The sequence below is a fragment of the Protobothrops mucrosquamatus genome, unplaced genomic scaffold (genome assembly GCF_001527695.2).
Source record: "Protobothrops mucrosquamatus isolate PMUCROS unplaced genomic scaffold, P.Mucros_1.0 scaffold505, whole genome shotgun sequence".
Classification (NCBI taxonomy): Eukaryota; Metazoa; Chordata; class Lepidosauria; order Squamata; family Viperidae; genus Protobothrops; species Protobothrops mucrosquamatus.
Window position 1 is genome coordinate 353,179 of NW_015386821.1, and position 22,703 is coordinate 375,881.

The 22,703-nt window shown below is 35.5% G+C and overlaps 1 protein-coding gene across 9 annotated transcripts in view; it reads right to left on the bottom strand.

Moving 5' to 3' along the window:
- Positions 1-432: 432 nt before the first annotated feature.
- Positions 433-22,703, bottom strand: part of ELAVL2 (ELAV like RNA binding protein 2) — a 79,884-nt gene continuing 57,613 nt past the window's right edge. For 3 of the 9 annotated variants that reach the window (XM_015816824.1, XM_029284304.1, XM_015816822.1), the window contains exons 4-7: positions 15,277-15,430; positions 9,834-10,059; positions 2,670-2,708; positions 433-760 (exon numbers count right to left, since the gene is read on the bottom strand). In XM_015816824.1, the coding sequence (XP_015672310.1) occupies positions 433-760; positions 2,670-2,708; positions 9,834-10,059; positions 15,277-15,430 (747 nt within the window). Of the gene's footprint in view, positions 782-2,263; positions 2,285-2,669; positions 2,709-9,833; positions 10,060-15,276; positions 15,431-22,703 lie in introns of all 9 variants that reach the window. The other 6 variants (XM_029284303.1, XM_015816821.1, XM_015816825.2 and 3 more) reach the window with 5 other exon arrangements.

Below are 22,703 nucleotides of genomic sequence, written 5' to 3' on the forward strand. Positions count from 1 at the left end.
AAAACACTTCTTGAACAGACTAAACAGCAAGGCATTAAAGTGTAACTCAAACACAACATAAGGTTAACTAACTCAGGAATTTTAACACAAAGCCTCAATATCTACTCACAGGTTCAAGGCAGTCGTGTAAAAGAAAATTTCTTCCCTCAGCTCAAACATTTTTTAAAAGGTCCACCTTCTTCAAAGAAGGTAATAGAATGCATTGTGACAGGTAAAAACCCTGTACCTCTTGTCCATATTCAAACATAAGATATTTAAGAAGTTTAATTCAAATACTAGCAATAAAAAATCTTGCAATATTTCTTAGGATGCTAGTCTGTTATTCCCCCATCTCAACACTGACTTACAAAGACATTTACTAATGTATAAAGTTTCTTTTAACTTGCCTTTGTCGAATAGTTTTCAAATATAAATTGGGCTGAGGACACCTCATTAGGCTTTGTGCGTTTTGTTTGTTTTAAAGGAAACCTGCAAGACTCTGTCTCCAAGGCGGTATCCATTCAGGCTGGCTATTGCCATGGCGGCTTCGTCATAGTTTGTCATAGTCACAAATCCAAAACCTTTGCACTTGTTTGTGTTGAAGTCGCGGATAACCTTCACATTTGTCACGGCTCCGAAGGGTCCGAACATTTGCCACAGGATGCTCTCATCTGCATCAGGAGCTAAATTGTACACAAAAATGCACCATCCGGTTCCCGCATGTCCTGGGATATTGATCCCAGCCAAACTGGTCATTCCGTCAATGGTCATTGGAGAAAACCTGCTAATCAATGTAAAAAGGTAAAAAAAAAAAAAAGAGAGACAAAATACTTTTTTTAGAAAAAAACTTTTTCAAGATTAGAATGAAACCTATTTTTATATATCAACATGCTTTAAGAAACTTAAATCAAGTGCCTTTCTGCCTACATCTTGTGGATCAATTGTTTCTTCCTTTAAGTGTGCTTTTTTGTTACATTCTTTACAGACATATACAAAGGCAGTCTGGCGTAGTGGTTAAGATGCTGACCTAGAAACCAAGAGACTCCGAGTTCTAGTTCTGCCTTAGACATGAAAGCCAGGTGAGTGACTTTGGGCGAGTCTCCTTCAGCCCAACCCACCTCAGAGGGCAGTTGTGGGGAAAACAGGAGGAAGAAGGATTATTAAGTCTGTTTGCTACCTTGAGTTATTTATGAAGAAATGAAGGCAGGATAAAAATATTTTTTGTTTTTTAAAAAAGCACTTGATTAATGTTATAGTGTCATTTGACCAAAGGTATGTGCCACTTATGCGACTTGAAGAAAATACTAATTTACTGTGAACAATAAAATATAGTTCTCACGATGCCCTGTAGTAAGTCTTTCTCAAGTCAGATTATTCTGCTTTCTGCCTGGGCTGGGGGCAAGCTGACTAATTCAATTACTTTCAACCCTGACAGAAAAACAAATTATAGTCTGCTATGCGAAAGTCTAAGGAATATTTGTGATTGCCACGTTTGGAATGTGGTTAACCAAGGATCTTGAGAATTTGCTTTTTGTGCGTTGGGCATAATGCAAACAAAAAGATTATATAAAAGCCAAGTGGTTTGATTTTAACAACTAGCTTTGTTCAAAACTCTAGATCTATTACCAGATGAGTGGATTTCTCCCACCCCCCAAGATGGTTCCAAATCCCAGTTCTCCAGAGCATGGGCTGCAGAGGCTCTGTTGAAAGAATCCATCTACTAAAAATTCATGTTGTGCTTTTAGATGAGGGGTCTTCAAACAGTGTGCCTGGCTGAGGAATTCTAGGAATTGAAGTCACAAGTCATAAAAGGGCCAAGTTTGAAGACCCCTGTTTTAGACAGAACCAGACAGAAATCTCTATTGTTTTCACTAAGGACTGGCTAGTATTGTCTTCTTTTAAAAAGAGAAAGGAACAGTCAGATTTTTGCTTATAGTGCTAGTATATTCAATTTCAGGAATCCTTTGTTTAGTTCCTTTTTAAAAAAAACTTAGTAAAATACTAAGTCATCTTTGTGTAAAATATTTTTTTTCCAAAGGACAATTATATTAACAATGGTAAAAAAGTAAAAAGCACATTGTTGCCTTCAATTGTTCATATTCAGTCTTTATCGTGTTGCTTCACCATGCTCAACATTGCATTTAGCAAATTATTTAACACAACTGAACAGAAATTCAACAGGATTTGTTCAACAGGAAAAAAAATAGCTTCAAGATTTATGATATTACATCTAGCTTTTGGTGGGTGGCTATATAAATTTGTTAAGAGAAATAAATAAATTAACTTTTTTAGGTAATTCAACATACTTGATATGGTATCTTTAATGTTGCTCCATATCTGTATCTGCTTGTTGTACAGAAAGAAGGTGACAAAACAAAAAACAAAAACTGGTGGTGGCCTCTTAATTGTTAAAAGGTCCTTTAAGTATATAAGACCTCTGAATTCTTTCAAAGTGAAAGATAAATACAAAGGATTCCAAAATAAATCATTTAAATGGCAGGTAACTGGATGCCCTAAACAAGGCTAGAAAGCTGATAAAGGAAGTGATAAATGGAAATGAATCATTGTTTAACCTCTGTACATGCAAAAATCACTCAAGTTAAATCGAATACATGAAGAACCAATACTTTTAGTTCAAACAATAAGTTATTAGTAAAGTTAATTATGTATCTAACACAATTTGTCATTACCTCTTTACTCCGTAAGCCATATTGAGCAGATTGTCCAACCTGCAAAACACATTTAGCAAAGGTTTATTTAGCTTTTCAATATTTTACTTTATGTTATGTTGCTAGATTTTCTGAACTATACTGTGTATGCAAAATTGTAGTTGTGCAATGATAATCCACTGGCATTGCTTGAATTTTGCTGAAGAGATACTGCCCACAAATTCTCATAAATACAGCTTCACTTCAGTTGACATTAGATAATTATGTAAAAAAAGGCACTCAGGCTCAGCCTTTTAATTCTGGATGAGCAAGGCCATTAGGCATGTCTGAAGTGATACTATATACACATTAACATAGTTCAGATGCTATATTTAATATAGTGATCCTTTTAGGAATATATGAGCATCAAAGACTAAACAATTTTGTCAATATTTTCATGCCTTTCTCTGAAAACTCATTGGGATGAATGAATGAAAAGTATGTCTGTGTGTGCAAGAGACATTATTCTGCAGAAATTCTACTAGCAATTTTATTTGTCCAGCTTTTAGATTATGATTGTATGATTACAAACTTATCTTGATGCTCTGTACATTTTAAGATGTTAAGATTTAGCCTTGGTTAAATGCTAACTGCCAGAAACTGCAGCTATGTTAGAAATCTATCATTTCAGCATAAAGGAACAAAGGAATCCCAATTTTCTTTTTTTTTAAGTCTTAACCTTTGATTCATCACAAAGTATGAGCTTCTTACAAACCAAGTCGTTAGTTGTTTGCTCCAATGTAATGCAAATGATGCTTAAGGTAATGCTGGATTTAAATAATTGCTGAGAAATCAAAGCAAGTCAGGCTATAATATTAACTATATTCTATGACATTAACTTTTATAATATTAACTATATTCCTCAGTTAATTAAGGTGATTGTCTTTATGAGAAGAGGAGAACATATGCATATGCATTGCAAAACTGGCTCCCATATTTTCTTTTAAATTAACATCAAGAGATATTTTAGATGTGTCCCCGGTTCAGTATTTTCCCCACTTCCAGAAAAAACTACAATGTGCAACTTACAAGAGAATGCAAATATATGCAGCCTTTTGGAATGAAAAGAGCATCTGGAGTTGCAGTGCTTGGTTAGACTAGACCAGCAGCTCCCAACCTTTTCTATACCCTGGACCCCTAGAACGCTTCTGATATATTCTCGCACCCCTTACAAAAGTTCGACATAACGGCAATGAATTATGCACATACACTATAATTTTGAAAACCCAAGTTTTCGCACCCCCTGGAATATTATCTTGCACCTCCAGGGCGTTGGGATCAGCCCCAGTTGGGAACCCCTGGAGTAGACTGTGGGCTGTTATATTTAAAGTTGCTGCTAATTTTTCTTTTGTCTAAACTTTGTATGCTTCAACTGTTATTGTCCTTTAAAACACCCTTATTGGGGGGGGGGGGTTTACATCAGAAGGAAATACTGCAGTTCAACGATCTGTCAGTATCCTGATTCTGAGACTCAGAAGCATAAGTAAGCAATCTAGTTTACGATAATCGAGTGGGCAATGCCAAAAGTTTTATTATATAAACCGAAACCTTTTCTTCATGAACACTCACACGGATGCTGAGTCATTGCTTTCAAAACTAGAACAGCTTTAGCTGTGACATAAAATGTGGTGACTTGAAATTCCTAGAATATTGGATATTAAAAAAATATGGTAGGTACATTCAAACAATTCTCCTCATTTAGGAATCTTATCTTCATTTTTATTTCTGGCTACAGTCTTCCAAATGATAAAGAAATTGTATCAAGACCTCAAATATCTTGATATGGCATTATTCCACCCCAAGCTATGCTTACCATGTGGTCATCACCACCTTCACCATTCCAGAAAAGAATTCACATATCTAAGAGATGTAAAATGATTTAAAATCATTTTGACTGGGGACGGGGGGACGGGGAGGAAGAGATAATCTAATATTAAGATTGTTCCATATTATTTATCAACTGATCACTGACACAAACCAAAATTTCCTTTGTTTAAAGAATAATGGGGAGAAACAAATATGGAATATTTTAGCTTACTTTTCAGTCAACCATATATGACATGATTTTTGCAGTTAAACCTCCTAATAACAAATTCCAAATTTGGGTATAACTTCTGCAATCTTCAGATATTGATAATTAGGTATGATTTATTTTACTTAATTAGAGGCAAATGTAGAGCCCAATAAAACACTGTCTTATTTTTATAACAGGTTATTTTGGTCGGTCATTAAAAGTCTTCCATTCCCTAAAACTAAAATACGTTGTTAATTATGAATTAACAATTGCATGAAAGGGAGAGAAGGCCACTGATGATGGAGACAGTTTCTTTTCTTTTTTAGAGTTGATTGAAAAATGTGTGAGAAGTACTGATATTCATTAATGGCCTGTGTGTTTTACAGATTTCCAAACCACGTTGTAAATAGATAGGTTTATTTGAAAATTCATGTTTCAGATAATACTTGCACATAAACCAGCTCAAAAAATGTCCATAAGATGATACTCAAATTATTTATTGAATGCACCAGAAATATGTATTTTACCAGTTTAGGGTCAAAGATGCAAATTATAACAATCAGATAACTGGCAATATTTATGGTTTTAATGTAAATTCTAATAATTACCAATTTCACCTGGGATTGTTGGCATGTGAACTCAAGTCTTTCAACAAGTTGAATACAAAATATCACACATTTAGATTCCTCTAGAGTCTAGAGAATAAAGAATGGGAAGATGGAATACTCTTTTGAATTACTGTATTGTAATTCTTTTAAGACCAAGTCTTTACCTCTTACACTATTTTAGTGAGGATAGAGCATTATTTTGCTTTAACAATAGCACTGCTTCCATTTAATTACTTCCACTTTCATGAGCTTTATTGTAAAATATACAGCTTCTAACAAAACTGTCAATTTACTTCCATTACCAAGTAGTTAAGAATTGTATAGAAGTTGCCATTAAAACAGTCTCCATCTATCTATCTTTGATTGTGAATAACAGTGGCCAATAATTTGAATCCAACCATCTCTATATCCGGGATGTTAAGCAAGTAGTAGTGACTGAACAGCAAACCAGCACAGATGAAATATGAATTAACATTTTTTTAAAAAAATACGTATAATGGTAGCTCCATTAAAAAATCACAGACTGACTTGCAGGTTTCAGTTGCTCCTGCATTTCCAAATCAGATCCAGGCAGGAAAATGTACAGATTTTTTTTTTTAAAAAATTATGTTTGTACAAGTGTATATATTAATTTGTTTCCCAATGTGAAATAAGGAACATGAAAACAATAGCATTTTTCAATGTCATATGTTTAGAAGTGGAATCTAGTCAGACATTAAAATGCTGCTTTGGTTGTTGCACATAATTAGCCTGCTAAGATTAGCTGACATTTCGGCATCTTTATGCAGCTGCAGATAGATATGCAATGGCATGAGTTAAAACCTCTGATTTAATATTATTGGTTTCTGTAACTCAGAATGAGCTTTTCACAGGACTGGATTCAGGACTAGCTCTGCTCCTTCTCTTAAATTCCCTAGAAGGAGCTTAACATTCTGACCCCCCCCCCCAAAAAGTGATGAAATTTCCTTGTCTTTTTGTCAGGAAATAAAATAAATGTAATATAAAGCTCCAGTAATGAAACACTGGAAAATACTCCCAAAGTAGGGGGAATAACAAAAGAATAACAAATTTCAGCGCTGTGCCCTCTGACTTCCTTGCATTATTGCTCCCCTGTTCATTGTCATTCTCAATAGTAATTTCCCAAAAAACATCTCTGCCCACAAAAAAGGTTAGCTCTCCTGCCAAAGCTAACCTGAACCACAGCTTTATTAAACTATCAACACTCTCGATAGGAATCCTCTCCAAGGAATCATTTTCCTTTACTAGAAGAGACCAAGTAAGCAGCATAGAACAACATATTCTATCAAGCATTTTAGTGATTGTCCTCGCCATGCTGGTGGAAGACCTAGAAGGCCCAAAGTCTGAAATAGCAATAGCACTTAGATTTATATAGAGCTTTACAGCCCTCTCTAAGCAGTTTACAGAGTCAGCATATTGCCCTCAACAAACTGGGTCCTCATTTTACCGATCTCAGAAGGATGGAAGGCTGAGTCAACCTTGAGCCAGTGAGAATCGAACTGCCAAACTGCTGGCAGCCAGCAGTCAGCCGAAGTAGCCTGCAGTACTGGGTTCTAACCACTGCACCACCACGGCAATTTTGGGATGAAATATATATATATATTTTAGTAAGAAGGCTATCCATTTAAAGCCTCTAGTACAATTCACACACCTCTAACGAAAAGATGAAGCATACTTCCAAGCTTCAAACTTTGAGAAATTTTCTCTGCATTATCAAGCAGCATACACTGGGATGACTATCCTTCAGGGAACAGAGACAGAAAAACTCATATTCTTTGCTCAGCCGTCTCACTTCAATACAAGACTTGAAAATTTCACCTTCTGTATGGTTTTATATTACTTGGGAAAGTGAAATTGAATTAAATCATAGAAAGTTTAATTGAAATAAGTATTCAAAGATATATTCACTCCTATGAGTGGCTTTATGGTGCAATTCATCACTGAAGACTGTTTTCTGAAAAAAATATCCAAATCAACACATTTAATCTTGTGTGTACAGGTAGCCGTTGACTGACCAGTTTGTTTAGTGACTGTTTGAAGTTACAACAGCGCTGAAAAAAAAAGACACAACCGTTTTTCACACTTATGATCTTTGCCGCATTCCCATGGTCACATGATCAAAATTCAGACAGTTGGCCACTGACTCATATTTATGAGAGTTGCAATGTCCCAGGGTCACCTTTTGTAACCTCCTTACAAGCACAGTCAATTTGGAAGTTAGATTCATTTAACAACTGTTTTACTAAGTTAACAATTGCAGGATTCACTTAACAATTGTGGCAGGAAAGGTCATTTAACCATTGTCTCACCTAGCACCAGAAATTTTGTGCTCAATTGTGTTCATAAGTCGAGGACTACCTGCAAAACCTTTGCAGTAACTTACGACTTGTGGAGACACTTTGGAGTGTTCTGAAGAGCCAGACTTTAATTTTGAGAATGGCATTAAGAATACAATCTCCTAACAACAGTTGTGGGCTCAAGCTAGAGTTGCTATTTTATGTGAGATTCTGCTTAAAGTTTGGTGCTTATCAGAGCCTGTGCCAAAGAAAAAGAGATTTTCAAGGTATGCATATACTTTCCCAGCCTCTGAAGCCTACAAGCTTTCTTTAATTGCTTTTAAAACACTTTAACTAACAACAATAGTAGGAATACAGCAATGGCAAACATAATGTACTTGCATTAGTATACTAGCACTGAATCAAAGTATCAGATACTCATCAAAGACAACTGCAAAGGTAAGGTCTTTAAAACCTATACAAACACATAAACACACACACTCTTCTACATTTTGTGTGTGCAACTATGCCTTTCTAAATTTCACGGAGGAACCTGAGCAATTCCTAAGATGATATCAACTGAGCAAGCAACACTGTTCACATTTGGAATACATGGCCCTTTTATTTCACAAAACACCACAGCAGAACAGATTAAAAACTCAAGCAATCCTTAACGCCCGATGTTAAAATTGCTCTGGACAACATGATTTAATGTGCTGTTTTAAGAAGAAAATGAAAAGAAATGCATTTCAGTTTATTTTTATGGAATGGAAAGACATGGGCAAAAATGAATGGCAACCTTGGGATTCGTTCCTCCATTTCCAAACCTGTACACACATTCCAGCATTCAGGGCCTAATCCCCTTCAGAGTCATCTACCACCACTGCTGATATAATGAACATCCTTTAGACGATAAGCTGGCCCATGGCATTGTGAGAAAGATCTAGTCAGGTTTTTTTAAGGCCACTGGAGATTGCGTGCCCCAACCCTGGCACCAGCTATTTCTGCAAAAGTTCATTTACCTCTTTTTTTCATGTCAGTGCAGCAACAATTCCCCAGTGGCCTTACTTCAGGCACGAGGCAATCTGGAATTCTTCTTCTGACCATTTCTAACTCTGCCCTGGCACTCAGTTCTGGAGCAGGCAGTCTGCCTATGGAGAAAGGGCAAGTCTACTTTTATTCAATATTCAGCGGCTTCACAGAATATATATCCTTTGAACAACAAAAACAGAGCAGAAACTGAATACTCCAGAAATCCACTGAATACTGAATAAAAACATTTGAGGGGTTTTTTTTTTCTCCCCTGCTCCAACAGAAGGGTTCGCTAGAATGGATGTTTTTCTGGGTGAACAAATTTAATAGCCCAACATGCAAAGAAGCTGTTTGGATTAAATTGTTTCGGTGAGATTGCCATTGGCCAGATGTTTAATTAAATAAGCACATTTTTTTTTACATTAAAGTCCCAAGGTTTCTTTAAAATAAAGTTTATCTGAGCTTTCTGCTACTTGATAAGCACAACTAATCTCTCTCTCTCTTACATTCCGGTAGGAAACTAGCATCAAGTTCAATATAAGCCTGTTTATCCCCTCTCTTGATCTCCCCCTCTCTCACACACAAATCTTTCATAAAACAACATTAAAATAAAAGCCCCGAGCAGTTAGTGAATGTAGATTAATACAGTATTTGTTTCAATTCACGCCATCTGTCGTTTTTAGCACACTAAAATATCACAGAGAAAAACGTATGGCTGATAGCACTGTGTCTGTGTCATCAGAAGAGAGATCCATACAAAATAAGGGGAAACTAGTGGGGGAAAAAAAATCCATTTCTCCCCATTCCAAAAAGGATGCAGAGTAATTACAGAGACTCTAGCACAGAAAAAAAGATTTCTTTCAAAGAAGACTTGATACAGAAACAGGATTTAGACGGCTTTTCTACTTTATAGAAATGTCTTATTCTAACAGTTTAACAAATATCCCTAAAACCATCTTGCAAACTGAACAACAGATACTTTCCAGTTAAATATTACTACCTACCTACATAAAACTCTCTTCTTTTTATAGCTACCAACAGATGGCAGTACCTCAAAGTATTTTCTGCTGTGTCTGTCAGATATTAAATTTAACAACCCAACAGTTTTCATGTGAGGAAAATATATTTCTCCAGAGATACTGGTTGAAAAGAAAATTCAGACTGGTTGACATAAGAAACAACGTACAGTTCCACATACCTAAAACGTTGAGCCTGCTGAGCGAGGGGTCCTGGATACCTCCTATTTGGAGACTGGTACAGCTGGGAGAGGATGGCCTGATTTGTTTTTTGGCTTGGATTGTTGGCAAACTTTACGGTGATGGGTTCCGTGGCCCCTGGAGGTTTCTGCCCATTCAAACCCTTGATGGCTTCTTCAGCTTCAATCCGCTTGTCAAACCGGATAAACCCCACACCCCTTGAAACTCCTGAAAAAAAGCAGAAATGAATCCAGCAATTACTTCTAAGCATTATAATAGCCTCCTCCTTAAAAGATCTCTAGGTTTTTTTTTTCTTTTCAGGTATAAGTAAGCCAACAGAATCATAGAAAGCAAAGCACAAAAAATAAACCAGATTCGACAACCGAAGTGGATTTTTATAAGAAACAATATAAGATATAAAGCATTTGCGAACGAGGAGGAACACAAGAGATGGGAACCAACAGGTAGGTGAAACCACATCTATTTATAAGAGATACAGCAGAGTGAAACAAGGCATCAAAATACAGGCAAAACCTTTGTTATGCCCTCCCATGACCTCCAAGGTCCCTTCCAACTTTATTATTATTATTATTATTATTATTATTATTATTATTATTATTATTATTATTATTATTATTATTATTATTATTATTTTAAAAATAATGACTTCTTACACGTGCATTTGATGATTATGACAACAATGGGTGATACATCTGAATCGGAATGAATCTGGCTGTTTGGTATTACATAATGCTATATATTTTAATAATTACCATTAAATTGAATTTATGCTGATAGTTCCTATTGTTCTTTACTATTTTTTGACAATTTTTAATTATTTATTACAAGCTGCCTAGAATTGCCTAATTGAAACAGCACAGAAACATCTATACTACCGCTGTAACAAATATAATATTTATTTGTTAATATTAAATCTGGTAATAAACATGGGTCAGGGTTTAGTGTAATATGACATATTCACATTAAGTTATTTATTTTAATTTAGACTGCCTGAGTCCAAATAACTTTAGTTAAGTTCACAAATAACTACATGAAAACCAACCAATGCAAACCAAAAAGAAGATGGCATCCAGACACAAAATACAGACAAATAAAAATAACAAGGGACTGCAAGGCTTTATGGAACAACCAGGACTGCAAGGCTTTATGGAATGCGAACAGGCTTGGAGCCCAAGATTTCAGGGGAATATCATTCCAAAGAATGGCTCCTACAACAGAGAAGGTGGCTTCCTGAGTCTCAATAGCTGACATTGTTTAATTGAAGTGATCCAGTTCATGCCAACTCTGCCAGCATGTACCAGCCATACAGAAACCATGAGAGTAGGCAGTCCCTTAAATACACCTGGCTATATGCCATAAAGGGCTTTATAGGTAAATAACTGATACCTTTAATTGCAGCTAGAAACACACTGGTAACCAGTGCAGCTCATGGAATAGATATATCCTATAAGCATACTGAGGCATCACTTCACACATCACTGCATTCTGTGGTTGAAACTTCCAAGTGGTTTTCAAGGGTAGCCCATGCAGAGTGCACTGCAACTCAAGCCCTGGGGTGACTAGAGTTTGAGTGACCAAATGAAAAACCTCCTGAATTAGTGCACCATATGGAGATAAACAAAGGCTCCCTTGGCTACAGATGCCAGGAGCAGGAGCTGCGAGTTCCACTAGGACCCTCAGACACCGTCCTTGATTGGGAAATGCTACTCCCATCCAAGAGTATGGATGAAAAGTTCTCTGACCCAGGAAGCTTTAACCCAACCAGTAGAAGGGAATTCTTGTAGCAGACAGCAGGATGAGACATTTCTATTTTGCCATTCAATTTGCACAAGACGTTTTACTACAGAAAAAAAATCCATCAGGAAAATTAATGTTGTTGCAAACAACTATATGGAGACACACAGAACAGTGTGTTGAACTATATGTTCATGTTGTATATGTTGTATATAGCATGTTTAAATGTGTGTTATGTATGTGTACACTTTTGAGAGCAAGCAACTAAATTTAATTTTAAATGACAATAAAGGTTATCTTATCTTATCTTATCTTATCTTATCTTACCTTACCTTACCTTATCCTATCTTATCCTCTCCTCTCCTCTTCTCTCCTCTTACTCTGTGTAGCTATGCTTTAGAAGGAATTCTAATTTAAGGAAAATTCCCTGACATACTTATTGAGTTCTCAGGAAAAAAAAACCTGGGTACCATGTAATTAAAAAAAAAACCCCTATATACATGCACTTGTACCAAATATTGATCCAGATAAAAAGCCTATGGAAATGAAGTTCAACGTATTGAAAACCAAGACATCTAGATATATTGTTGATTTGCATCTATGCTGTAAAATGGCAACTTCTCCCAAACCAGCAATAAACCTGAAGTGAGAGAACTGAAATGCAGTAAATAAATACACACATACATAATCAAAAGTGTAACTATAGGTGTATTTAAAATAATACAATTGTCAGTCCTGGAAAGCTTATGGGATATTTACTTTATAGTTATTGCTATTATTACCAGGGGAAAGACAGAGAAAATATTTAAACATCTAAGGGGGGGGGGAGGAGAAAATATCTATTTTGATGACCACTTTAAAGTAGACTTTTAACAATTAACCTTATAACAACTACCTATAACAATCTGTCTTATGCTATCACCACATACTTCTGCCAGCCTGTCTCCTACAGCAAAACACCTTTATTTTCAAGGTAAACAGATACTATCCTCAGAAGCCTGCAATCTCCAAACAGCCAAATTTCTCTTTTTATTTTTCTTAGTCAAGGAATATGAAGGTTTGGATGTTTAATTTGGAATACAAGAAGGGAGCAAGGCAAAACGGATAGACCCACTTTTTTCCATACAAGGAGGATATGTGGCTTTTTCTTTTCTTGTTGCTTGTAAAGTGCTATTTGCTTTGTTCTGCTAACTTCTGATCTAATCTGGTGTTATTAGAGGAAACTATCCTTTATTAGATGGTGTTTTGATCTAGTAACAGACCTTTTCATCTCTCCCTTAAAGTGATTATGATGAAGACAGCCTCCGAGAAACCCAGCACAGCAATCCTAGACTTCCTGACTTAGAAAAAGAAGCTCCTGCTGTGTTCAGTGAGACTTATTCCCACACATTACACACAAAATTGTAGCAAAAAAAAATTAATTCTTTGTGAAGCTACAATTCTATGTATATTTACCAGGGATCAATTCCACCGAATTCATTAGGATTTACATAGAATTGTGTGGTTAGATAGCTAAAAGGCATTATTCTATTTATTTATGAATTATATCAAATAGCAATTTTGTATTATGACAGAATTTATACTGCTACATTTAATAGAGAAATATTTACTACACTATATTTTGCAAAAAATATTTTTTTCTAAAAATGTCATTTCTTTCCCCAGAGCTTCAAAAGTTTGGAGATGTTTTGTCTTTAAAGAGGCAGCTCATTTAAGTTCAGATAAATAGTTCTGAAATCTTGGTTGCAGCAACTTGTGATCCATTAATCACTTCTTTCTATCAACAGTGATGACTAAGAAAGAAATAATAAGATATAAGCAGGAGACAGTAATATATATATAAATGCATTATCATTCTCTCGGCTCTTGGTAAAATCTATTCCTTACAAGGGAAGCTCACAAATTCAACTTCTAATATATGAGGCAGGTTTAAGAAAATACTTATCTGAATCTATAGAAAAGAATATTTGTAGCTCAGGGTTGATGCATTTTGAGGTTGGTTGTTTTCTTGCAGACATTTCATTACCCAAACTAAGTAACATCATCAGTGCTCATCATCTGACAATGTTACCTAGTTTGACTAATGAAACATCTGCAAGAAAACAAGTTTAGAAAGCACCAAAAATTACTTATCTGAACCTGAACATCTGCCATTGGAACACAGGTATTTTTAGTGGGAGCAGAATTCGATTTGAAATTTAAAAATATAGTTGATAGGTATACTCTCCACAAATTTAATAATTTTCCATTTGCTTAAGCAAGTTTGCTTAAAAGCATGGTGGTACAATTCCAGTAAATACCACATTAACTCACGTGTTCCAGAAATTCCAGATTGCAAATCTGAACTCCAAAATTATTGTATTTCAAATTTTAGCTTTTCATCTAAATTTCCTTTTTTAAAAAACTATCTGTATAGCTCAATTTTCTTAACTATCATTTTTAGTTACATACATTGTATGTTATAAACAAACTGAATTTTATCTCTAGAAACTCTTGAAGGTCCTTTGGTTATAACTTTACATTTGAAAAATATTTGGCGATATATGCTCAGGTTTGCAACTAGGATAAATTTTGCTTAGGTTGGTTTTAAGGGAGAATTTAAGTGAGTGTCTTGATGCATAAGACTTTGAAAAATCCAATAGGCATACATGCAAGCAGCACATAGTACTTTTCACAATTCAAAAGCTGTTTAAAAAAAACACCCAGTGGTTGATGTAACTCTATCAATTCAATGCCAAAAAGAAAAATAAATATTAAAATAAAAATCTAATTATACAATATTAGAAAACCTTGTTTTTTGAGAAGCAGATTCGTTTCATCATTCTTGTGGGAAACAAAATGTCGCATGCTATTTTTGCACTAAATGGGACCCAAGTGTTATTTTAAAATCTCCTTATTTTATTAAAACAAGTCATAAATGTACCCTTTTTTTTTGCTTGAAACTTACTTCAAACTTTTGAAGGAACCCAGTCAGGTTGTTAAAATGTAAGTGCGTACACAAGCCTAATGAATATTTTCCTAATATTTTCTAATATCTATGAAAATAAAGCACTCAAATTCTTGTAGGGAGTATGTTCAATAGTATAATCTGCCCAGTGCAGTGCATTGCATTGCTTCATTTATATCACATACAGAAAGATAACAAAACCAATGTATTCACTGAGCTGGCAATAACTGGAGAACAAAGATTGAATTTAATAAAAAGTGAACTCCTCAATATTTATGTATCAAATCAATCTTCCTTTTTTTAAATCCAGTGTTTTGTTTTTCTCATTATCCTAAGATGGAAAAAATGTGAATTGTAAGGTTTGTTTTGAAGCCTCAATAATTATGAGTTTGTATTTCACATTTTCTTAGTTTAAGGAAACTGCTAAGAAGCACAAGGCTTTACTTTTTTTTTTCTTTTAAAATATACACAGTTTTTTTAGCATTTTATAAGGAATATTTTCATTCAATGCTCGAGATTACAGCAACTATAAATTTATTACAAGGCATGAAACAGGCTTCAAATATGCAGCTTCAAGGTGGAAATGACTCAGCCTTGCCTGACTGCAAACCAGGAGTTATTTTTATCCATGCATATTTATGAACAATTCCAGCAGAAAATTGTATTTTCTGCCCCACATAAACTTTTTTATGTTCAATATTTTGAAGGCTGAGAAAGACAGAGCAGAGCAGCTTTCTACTTACCAGTGACTTGGTCAACAAGAATGCGGGAAGTAATAATACGTCCATATTGGGAAAACAGCTGTTCTAGTTCTTTCTGAGTCATGGTTTTGGGGAGACCGCTGACGTACAAGTTTGCATCTCTAATAGAAGCTGAGCTTGGCCGTGCATAAGAAACCTGCATAATGAAAAAAAAAACCTTGATCATGCAAATGACAGTATAATTGGACTAGAAGGTTGCCTACTTCTAAAAACACATGTGTAACTCTACTTTCAGATCATACATCCTTGGCCATTTGTATAGGAACTTAATGGGATTATATTAAACCACAAGGACACCCAATTTGTTTGGGACCAGCATATTCTCTGTGGCTGTTCTTCTTAGTTGCCCTAAAGCAGGGATAGGGAACCGTGGCTCTTTTATGACTTGTGGACTTCAACTCCCAGAATTCCTGAGCCAGGAATTCTGGGAGTTGAAGTCCACAAGTCATAAAAGGACCATGATTCCTCACCATTGCTCTAGAATTTCCTAGGGAAGTAAAAAAGGTGAAAGTGGACAAGAAAGTTGGCATGCCACACATTAATGGTGGTACCAAATCCTACTGTGCCCCTGCAGGGTTTTTTTTTTTTTACCCTTTACCAAAAAAAAGTTAAAAGCCAGGAAGTGAGAAGACAAATACAACCCTTGGACTTGGTAATGGCAGCAGAGAGGGCTAAAAAGAACTGATAACAAATATTCAGGATTATATCATCTAGAACAGGGATGTCAAACTCGCAATGTCACTTCACGTGTCGCAATGTATTGCAACTTTTTTTTCCATTGCAGCAATGGGGTGGGCGGTTTCGGCATCTGGCCCACGGGCTGGCAGTTTAACACCCCTAATTTAGAATGTATAAATGCTCTTCAAGTGTATATTGGCAATATGGACAACATCAAGGGACATTTTATCATGCTTGATAAATAGATAAAAAGGTAAAAAATTTTGGATCCCAATATATACTTTGATACACAGAATTTTAAATATTAAATATTCAGTTGAAGGCAGACCTTTATGATTAATGGACAAGCAGTTAGAAAAAAAGCTATGGAACACTATTTCAATATATGATTCAGCCACTAAGGAGGAATAGTTGGTGAAGTTGACAGATTTTGCTGAAAAGGGTAAATTAATTTATTTGATTAGAGAAAATCTACATTTTTATGTAGAGATTATCTACATTTATTGTTGAATGGAAGCCTCTTATGGACTTCTTGCATAAAAATGAAAAAAATCCTTGTGACTTAGGGTTTTGGCAATTAAACTAGATTGTAGAAATAATAATATAAGGTAACTTTAAAAAGAGAGGTTAAAATATGTTTGTATTTATAACTGCTGTGAAGAATACTGAAAGTTACCTCTTTATACTCTTTTCTTTGTTTTCTATTTTTTTACCTTTTTTCTTTTCTCACATTTTTTGCTTTTACTTTTTCCCTGTTTAGTACCGGTTACCTTAGATTTAATTTACCTGTTTAAAAGTCTTAAGAGCTATTCTCTTTTTTTAAAAAGGACAAAGAATGGAGAGACATGGAAGCAGTGCAGCATACAGTAATATTTCAATTTGTTTTGCCGTGTGCCATGCTGTCAGATTCATCCCACCATAACTCCATTGCATAACCCCTTTCTTTACCTGCTGGTGTTCTGATGCCGCTACTGAGCAAGGCTAGGGTAATGATGTCATTGCATGCGCTCATATGCCATAAACGTCTTATTCCTTGCTTGCCAGGAAAAACAAAACAAAACACCACACCAGCCAGTTGGTTTTTTCCTCATAATTGCCAATTACCAACAAATAGATTTTTTTACTGGCAAGGAATAATTAAGGCATCTATTTTTGTTTCCTTCTTCTTGGATTTAAAAAAAAAATTCCGGAAATGAAGTTATGTCAATTGATTTCACTGGCTATACTGTGGACACCCTACTGATAAAACTACTATTAAGATATCATTAATTTCTGTCTTGTTATGAGTGAAGCTCAGGAAGCCAAAAATATTTTCTGTTTTAAGCTGAAAACTGAAGTATAAACATATTTCAGGAAAGCTTTAGTCCACTGCCCCCTTATTTGCGCTTTTCAATTATTATATTAGAGAACGTTGGCAGGAAAATTACATGTATGTATAACAAATGCAAAAATATAAATAAGTGCTACCCCGTGTTAGCAATTGCATAAAATGTTCGATAGTTATTATTAAAAAGGGTGACTTTATTTAGGGAAGTTATTTCACACAGTTTAGAATACATTTTTTGAAAGTTAAGAATGTGTAATCTAAACTTTGTGAAATTAGTGCCAGCTTGCGAAAGGGTGCTGTAACTAATCATCAAATGTTACAGCACAATGGTTATGATAAACAGTAAATATAAGCAAATATATAAAACTGTTTTATCACACATTTTTCTTTGTAGGTCAGATTAACATTTTTAAATGTATTGCTTTTCAAATAAGGAGTTGCACTGACTTTTAGAAGTCCTTTGAGATTTTTATTGGTAAGATTTGATAAGATATCTTTTCAGTTATTTTAACCCAATTGAAATACATAATCCTTTTCACTGAAACCGTAATTTTAATTTAAAAGTACGGCCTGGAATTCCTTACGTTGTCTTAAAAATTCATCAAAAATTCATTTACAAAGTTATACAATACTCTTACGTGATTCGTTAAGACACACTAAATTGTCTACAGAACATTATTTGCTTTGCAAAATTGCTTGGCACAATGCCAGCTAATTATTTTCCAAACAAATTGGTACTTTGGAGCCCTGGTGCACAAACACTTTTCACGCACTCAAAAAGATATTCTGGGGCTCTAAGTCAGAGACGCCAAAGTGAATAAGAGCCCCAAATACAAAAGTATTTCAAAGAAGAACCGCTGACCAAAATAGCACACTGTCTCTTGAGTATAAGGAGCCCTAAATAAGAAGCAAGTAGAAATTGTAGAAATTTCATTTTAGAAATTCATTCTGTGTGAATTCTGTAGCTATGTGGCCCAGTGGTTAGAATGCAGTATTACAGGCTAACTCTGCTGACTGCTAGCAGTTCAATCCTCATTGGCTGAAGGTTGACTCAGCTTCCATCCTTCCAAGGTCGATAAAATGAGGGGGCAGATTGTTGGGGGCAATATGCTGACTCTGCAAACCTCTTAGAGAGAGCTATAAAGCACTGTGAAGTGGAATATTAGTCTAAGTGTTATTGCAAGTGCTATTTTTATTTTACATTTTTAGACTTAATTACGAACTGAAATTTATTTACCAAAAATACATTTTTGAAATTTCAATATTCAGAAATGGAAAAGATGAATTGGGGATGGTCAGTACAGAAATCCGTATACCCATGAAAATAGTATTTGCAGAAACTGTGCCTAAAAGAAAAAAGTGAAAAATGTGCACCATAATGACCCAGTGTGAATTCAATTAATTCTTAAAAGATCAACCAATCTTATCTATTTCAAAACTGACTATGCTGGAACTGCTTAGGTCTGTTTACTCATAGCCTTGGGAGAGTCACAACACTATGCACAGGAAGTGATAAAAATCAATAATGAATCTGCCCTAAGTGCATAAGAAAAAGATATAAGTAAAAAATAACATATTTTTGAGAACATCTCTTCTATAAAAAAAATGTTGCTTTTGAATTTTGGGGTAGAAGTCCCCTAAAAGAAAAAGGGAACAGTTGAGCTCTGGATAGCCAGATTACAGTTTTATGGGTGTCCCTGCCTCAGTCCCGCATTTCAATATATTGTCTTCCATTCTAACTAATCAATATCTGTTTGTGAAAGAAATATATTCCATTATATGCAGGTTACATAGCATCCAAGAAACAGAACAATTTATAATTTAATGATATTTAAAGTGCAACATCGTGTCATCATTTCAGAATTGCCAATTTAACGGCTTATTTTAAAAAATTGGTTTTCATAATTTTGTTTGTTTGAAAACACATTTACACATAATCATAAATTGTTTCTATTTGAAAAATGTACATCCTCCAATAAGATGTAATCGCCTTTGCACATTTCACTATACAAAATCTGAGTACATTTTGTGAAGTAAGATTAATGCCACTGCATAAATAAATTTCAGTTATTAAAACAACATTCTGTTTGGCAGTTTCGATTTCTTTGTGGATTAACCAATATGCTATTGATCAGAAGGTTTTCAATGAAAACTGAAAACTCTATGGATTCACACAAATACGTTTAATTGACTGGAAAATGTCCTGTTCAACATTTTTTGGGGGCGGGGGGGAGAATCCACATTACTATTTATTTAAAAAAGAATCTACGTTAGAATAAGGATAGGATCCAGTCTGGATTGGTCACTGAGACCAGGTGTTTTGTCTTACAAACTGGAGGATAATGTTGCAGGATCTAATCTGAGTTGGTCATCAGTGCCTGTTGTAAGTCGCTTTTTAAATGTTGACTGCGGTGTAAATACCACACACAGAACACACAGTCTGCTAGAGAGAAGTTACCTGAAGATGGGTCCAGCACGAGTCCGAAAGCTCAGAAGACAAAATCTCTAGTCCTTGGGACCAAGCCAGATTAAATCCTGCAACATTATCCTGGGACACATATATTTGCCTTCATTCATGAGAATAAGGATAATTGGACATAGATTTGAGTTTGTTTTAACCCAAATATATTCTAAGTAAGTATGAAGACTTAAGTTTCATACTCACACCAGCCATGTTTATGGAGATTCTCAATCATGCAGGTCATGGTTATCAGAACTGAAGAAGCTTTTTTGATGAGAAGCAAAACATTTTCAAAAAAATGTTCAAAAAAACTAAGTCCAGTGCCTTTTGAAAAGCACCCTTGGGACACAACAGCCACGATGTAATTGCCAAGGTCAAAGTTGGGAAACTTTGCCTTCATGCATACTCTTAACTTTGAATTGGTTTGATTGCTAAATTGGAAACATTTCCCCAAAATATAGCAATCATGGCATCAATACCTATTCACAATTAATAATATTAAGCCTAGAGATTAGCCAAAGCAACAATTGCCTGGCTTCATCTAAGTAAAATTTCTGTTCACTTACTTGAGTTGTGAGCTTGGGTGAACGTGAACAAGAAATTGGGATATAGGCTTTACCAATTTTAAATTTCCCCCAAATATAAGCTGCCAGTGTAATATTCTCTATCTTAGTAAGTCTGCTAAGGCAGAGTTCCCCAAGCTTTTGGGCACCGGGGACCGGTTCTGTGGAAAGAGGTTTTCCCGCGACTGGTGGGTGCGTGGTATTGTGTGCTGCCTGCATCCCCAGGATGGGGTTTTGCTTGTTTGTGCGGCCCGGTTGCTGGCATGCCATGGCCCAGTACTGGTCCACGGACCGGGGATTGGGGACCCCTGTGCTAAGACTATTCGGAATACAGGTTTACCAGTCTTTTGAAAGGCAACAGACCCACGTCTATAAGCAGACAAGCTGCTAGGTTGATGGGTGAAAAGACAAGCATTCAACAGTCATAGTTAAAGAATCTACGGCTCTACCTGAAGCATGAAATCAGCGAAAAAAAGCAACTAAATAAGATTTAGCATAACTGAAAAGCCAAATTCACAATTCCTAAACTTCTTCAACAAACAAGCATACCAACTGGCTGCTTTAATTAAAAATCCTGCAAAAAGCATGTGTTTTGTAAGATGGTGAGGACTTAAAGCCGCCCTTTGTGTAATCTTTTAGTGCCTTGAACTCTAAGATAAGGCTGCTTAAAAATCTGCAATACTGTGCAAAACTAAGGGCAATTGAGGACTCTCCCATAGCTTCTCTAAGTTCCATACTGCCTCCTTACTTTTTTTTTATTTGGTGACTACGCATGACAACCATTCTAAGAAAGGACATCTCTCCCACACTCCATAACAGCTGCATACCCACACGTTCACGTAATTCAATATGTGCCTACTGCTGAAACAATCTTGAAAAAAAGGATTCACACATGTGCAATTGCACCACCATATCCTTCTATATATTCTTCTACAGCTTAGTAGCAGGGTAGAGACTTGCAGTTTGGTGTAATTGGAACAATTAAAGACATTTTGTAAGCAGCAAGATCAATTTGTATGTGTTGCCAAAATCTAGCAAAAAGAAAAGTCACTGCTTTGTGGGCATTACTAAGCTTAGTTCAATGAGCAGTTATCTATCTACTCTGGTTATCTGGAGCAGAATGAGAGATCTCCAGGATTATGTCTTTTAACCTAATTTTAATAGGTGTACAATTAATATGGTATATTTTTGTGCAGCACAACACTTCAGCTCTTTTGAAATGAAAAAAAAAAAGTTATGTAAAAAACCAAGAATGTGCTGTACACTGAAGGAACCGAAGATATGGAAATATGGTACAGAAATTTTGATCCACTTCTCAATGCAGGGAAAAAAATACAGATCCGTTTTTGAATCTCTTTTTCTCAGGACATAAAAGTAGTAAGCCTGTGATCACAATATCCTGAAATTCTACAAAATTCCCCAGCAACTATACGGGTAGTCAATCTGACTGGAAAAATTATATCGAAGTATGCTTAATTTAGCTTTCTTCCCTCACAGTTCCTTAGTATCACACATGTAAGCTGCTACCAACAAAAGAATGATATCTTTATTTACCTTTTTCTAGATTAATTAGAGCTTCAAGGAAATGTGGCCATTTACATCTGGGAAATGACAGAGAAAAGGGATTATAAATCCCTTGCTCTTTTTACAACTGCATGCAAGTGCTCTGAAATTAAAAGACCTATAGGCACTTAGTTGCATAATATAAAGATTTTATCTAGTTATAGCACAAACCAAATTATTTTCTTGAAGTTTAACTGATATCTTTCCATAAAGATTTACTAGCAAAGCATGTTTCCTATCTATCAGCAACGGATTGGTTATTAGATTAGAATACTTTTGTTAGCACTAACAATATAATCTATTTATTAATGACAGAAAGAAATTCCTAATAATAAAATGTGTAGATGAAAATGGATTTGAACACGGTGCTAAGCAATGGCATTAAGAATATGGCTACCTTCCTTAACCCTTATCTACTTGTTCTCTTTCCTTGCTGACATGAAGAGGAGACAGGAAGCGTTTCTTTCCATGTCAAATTACTTGCAACTTCCTTCCTGTTAGTACACATTATAGCAGGCGTGTCCAATCTTTTGGCTGCCTGGGCTGCACTGAGTGAAGGGGCATTATCTTGGGCTGCATATAAAATATATGATATTTTCAATGTACACAAATGCACATAAGGCCCCTAACTTGTGGGGTGCCACAAGGGTCGGTCCTCTCTCCACTCCTGTTCAATATTTATGTGAAGCCGCTGGGGGAGATCATTCGTGGCTTTGGGGTGGATTTCCATCAGTACGCTGATGATACTCAGCTGTACATATCCACCCCGGGCCACCCCAACGATGCCCTTGACGTGATGACCCGGTGTCTGGAGGCC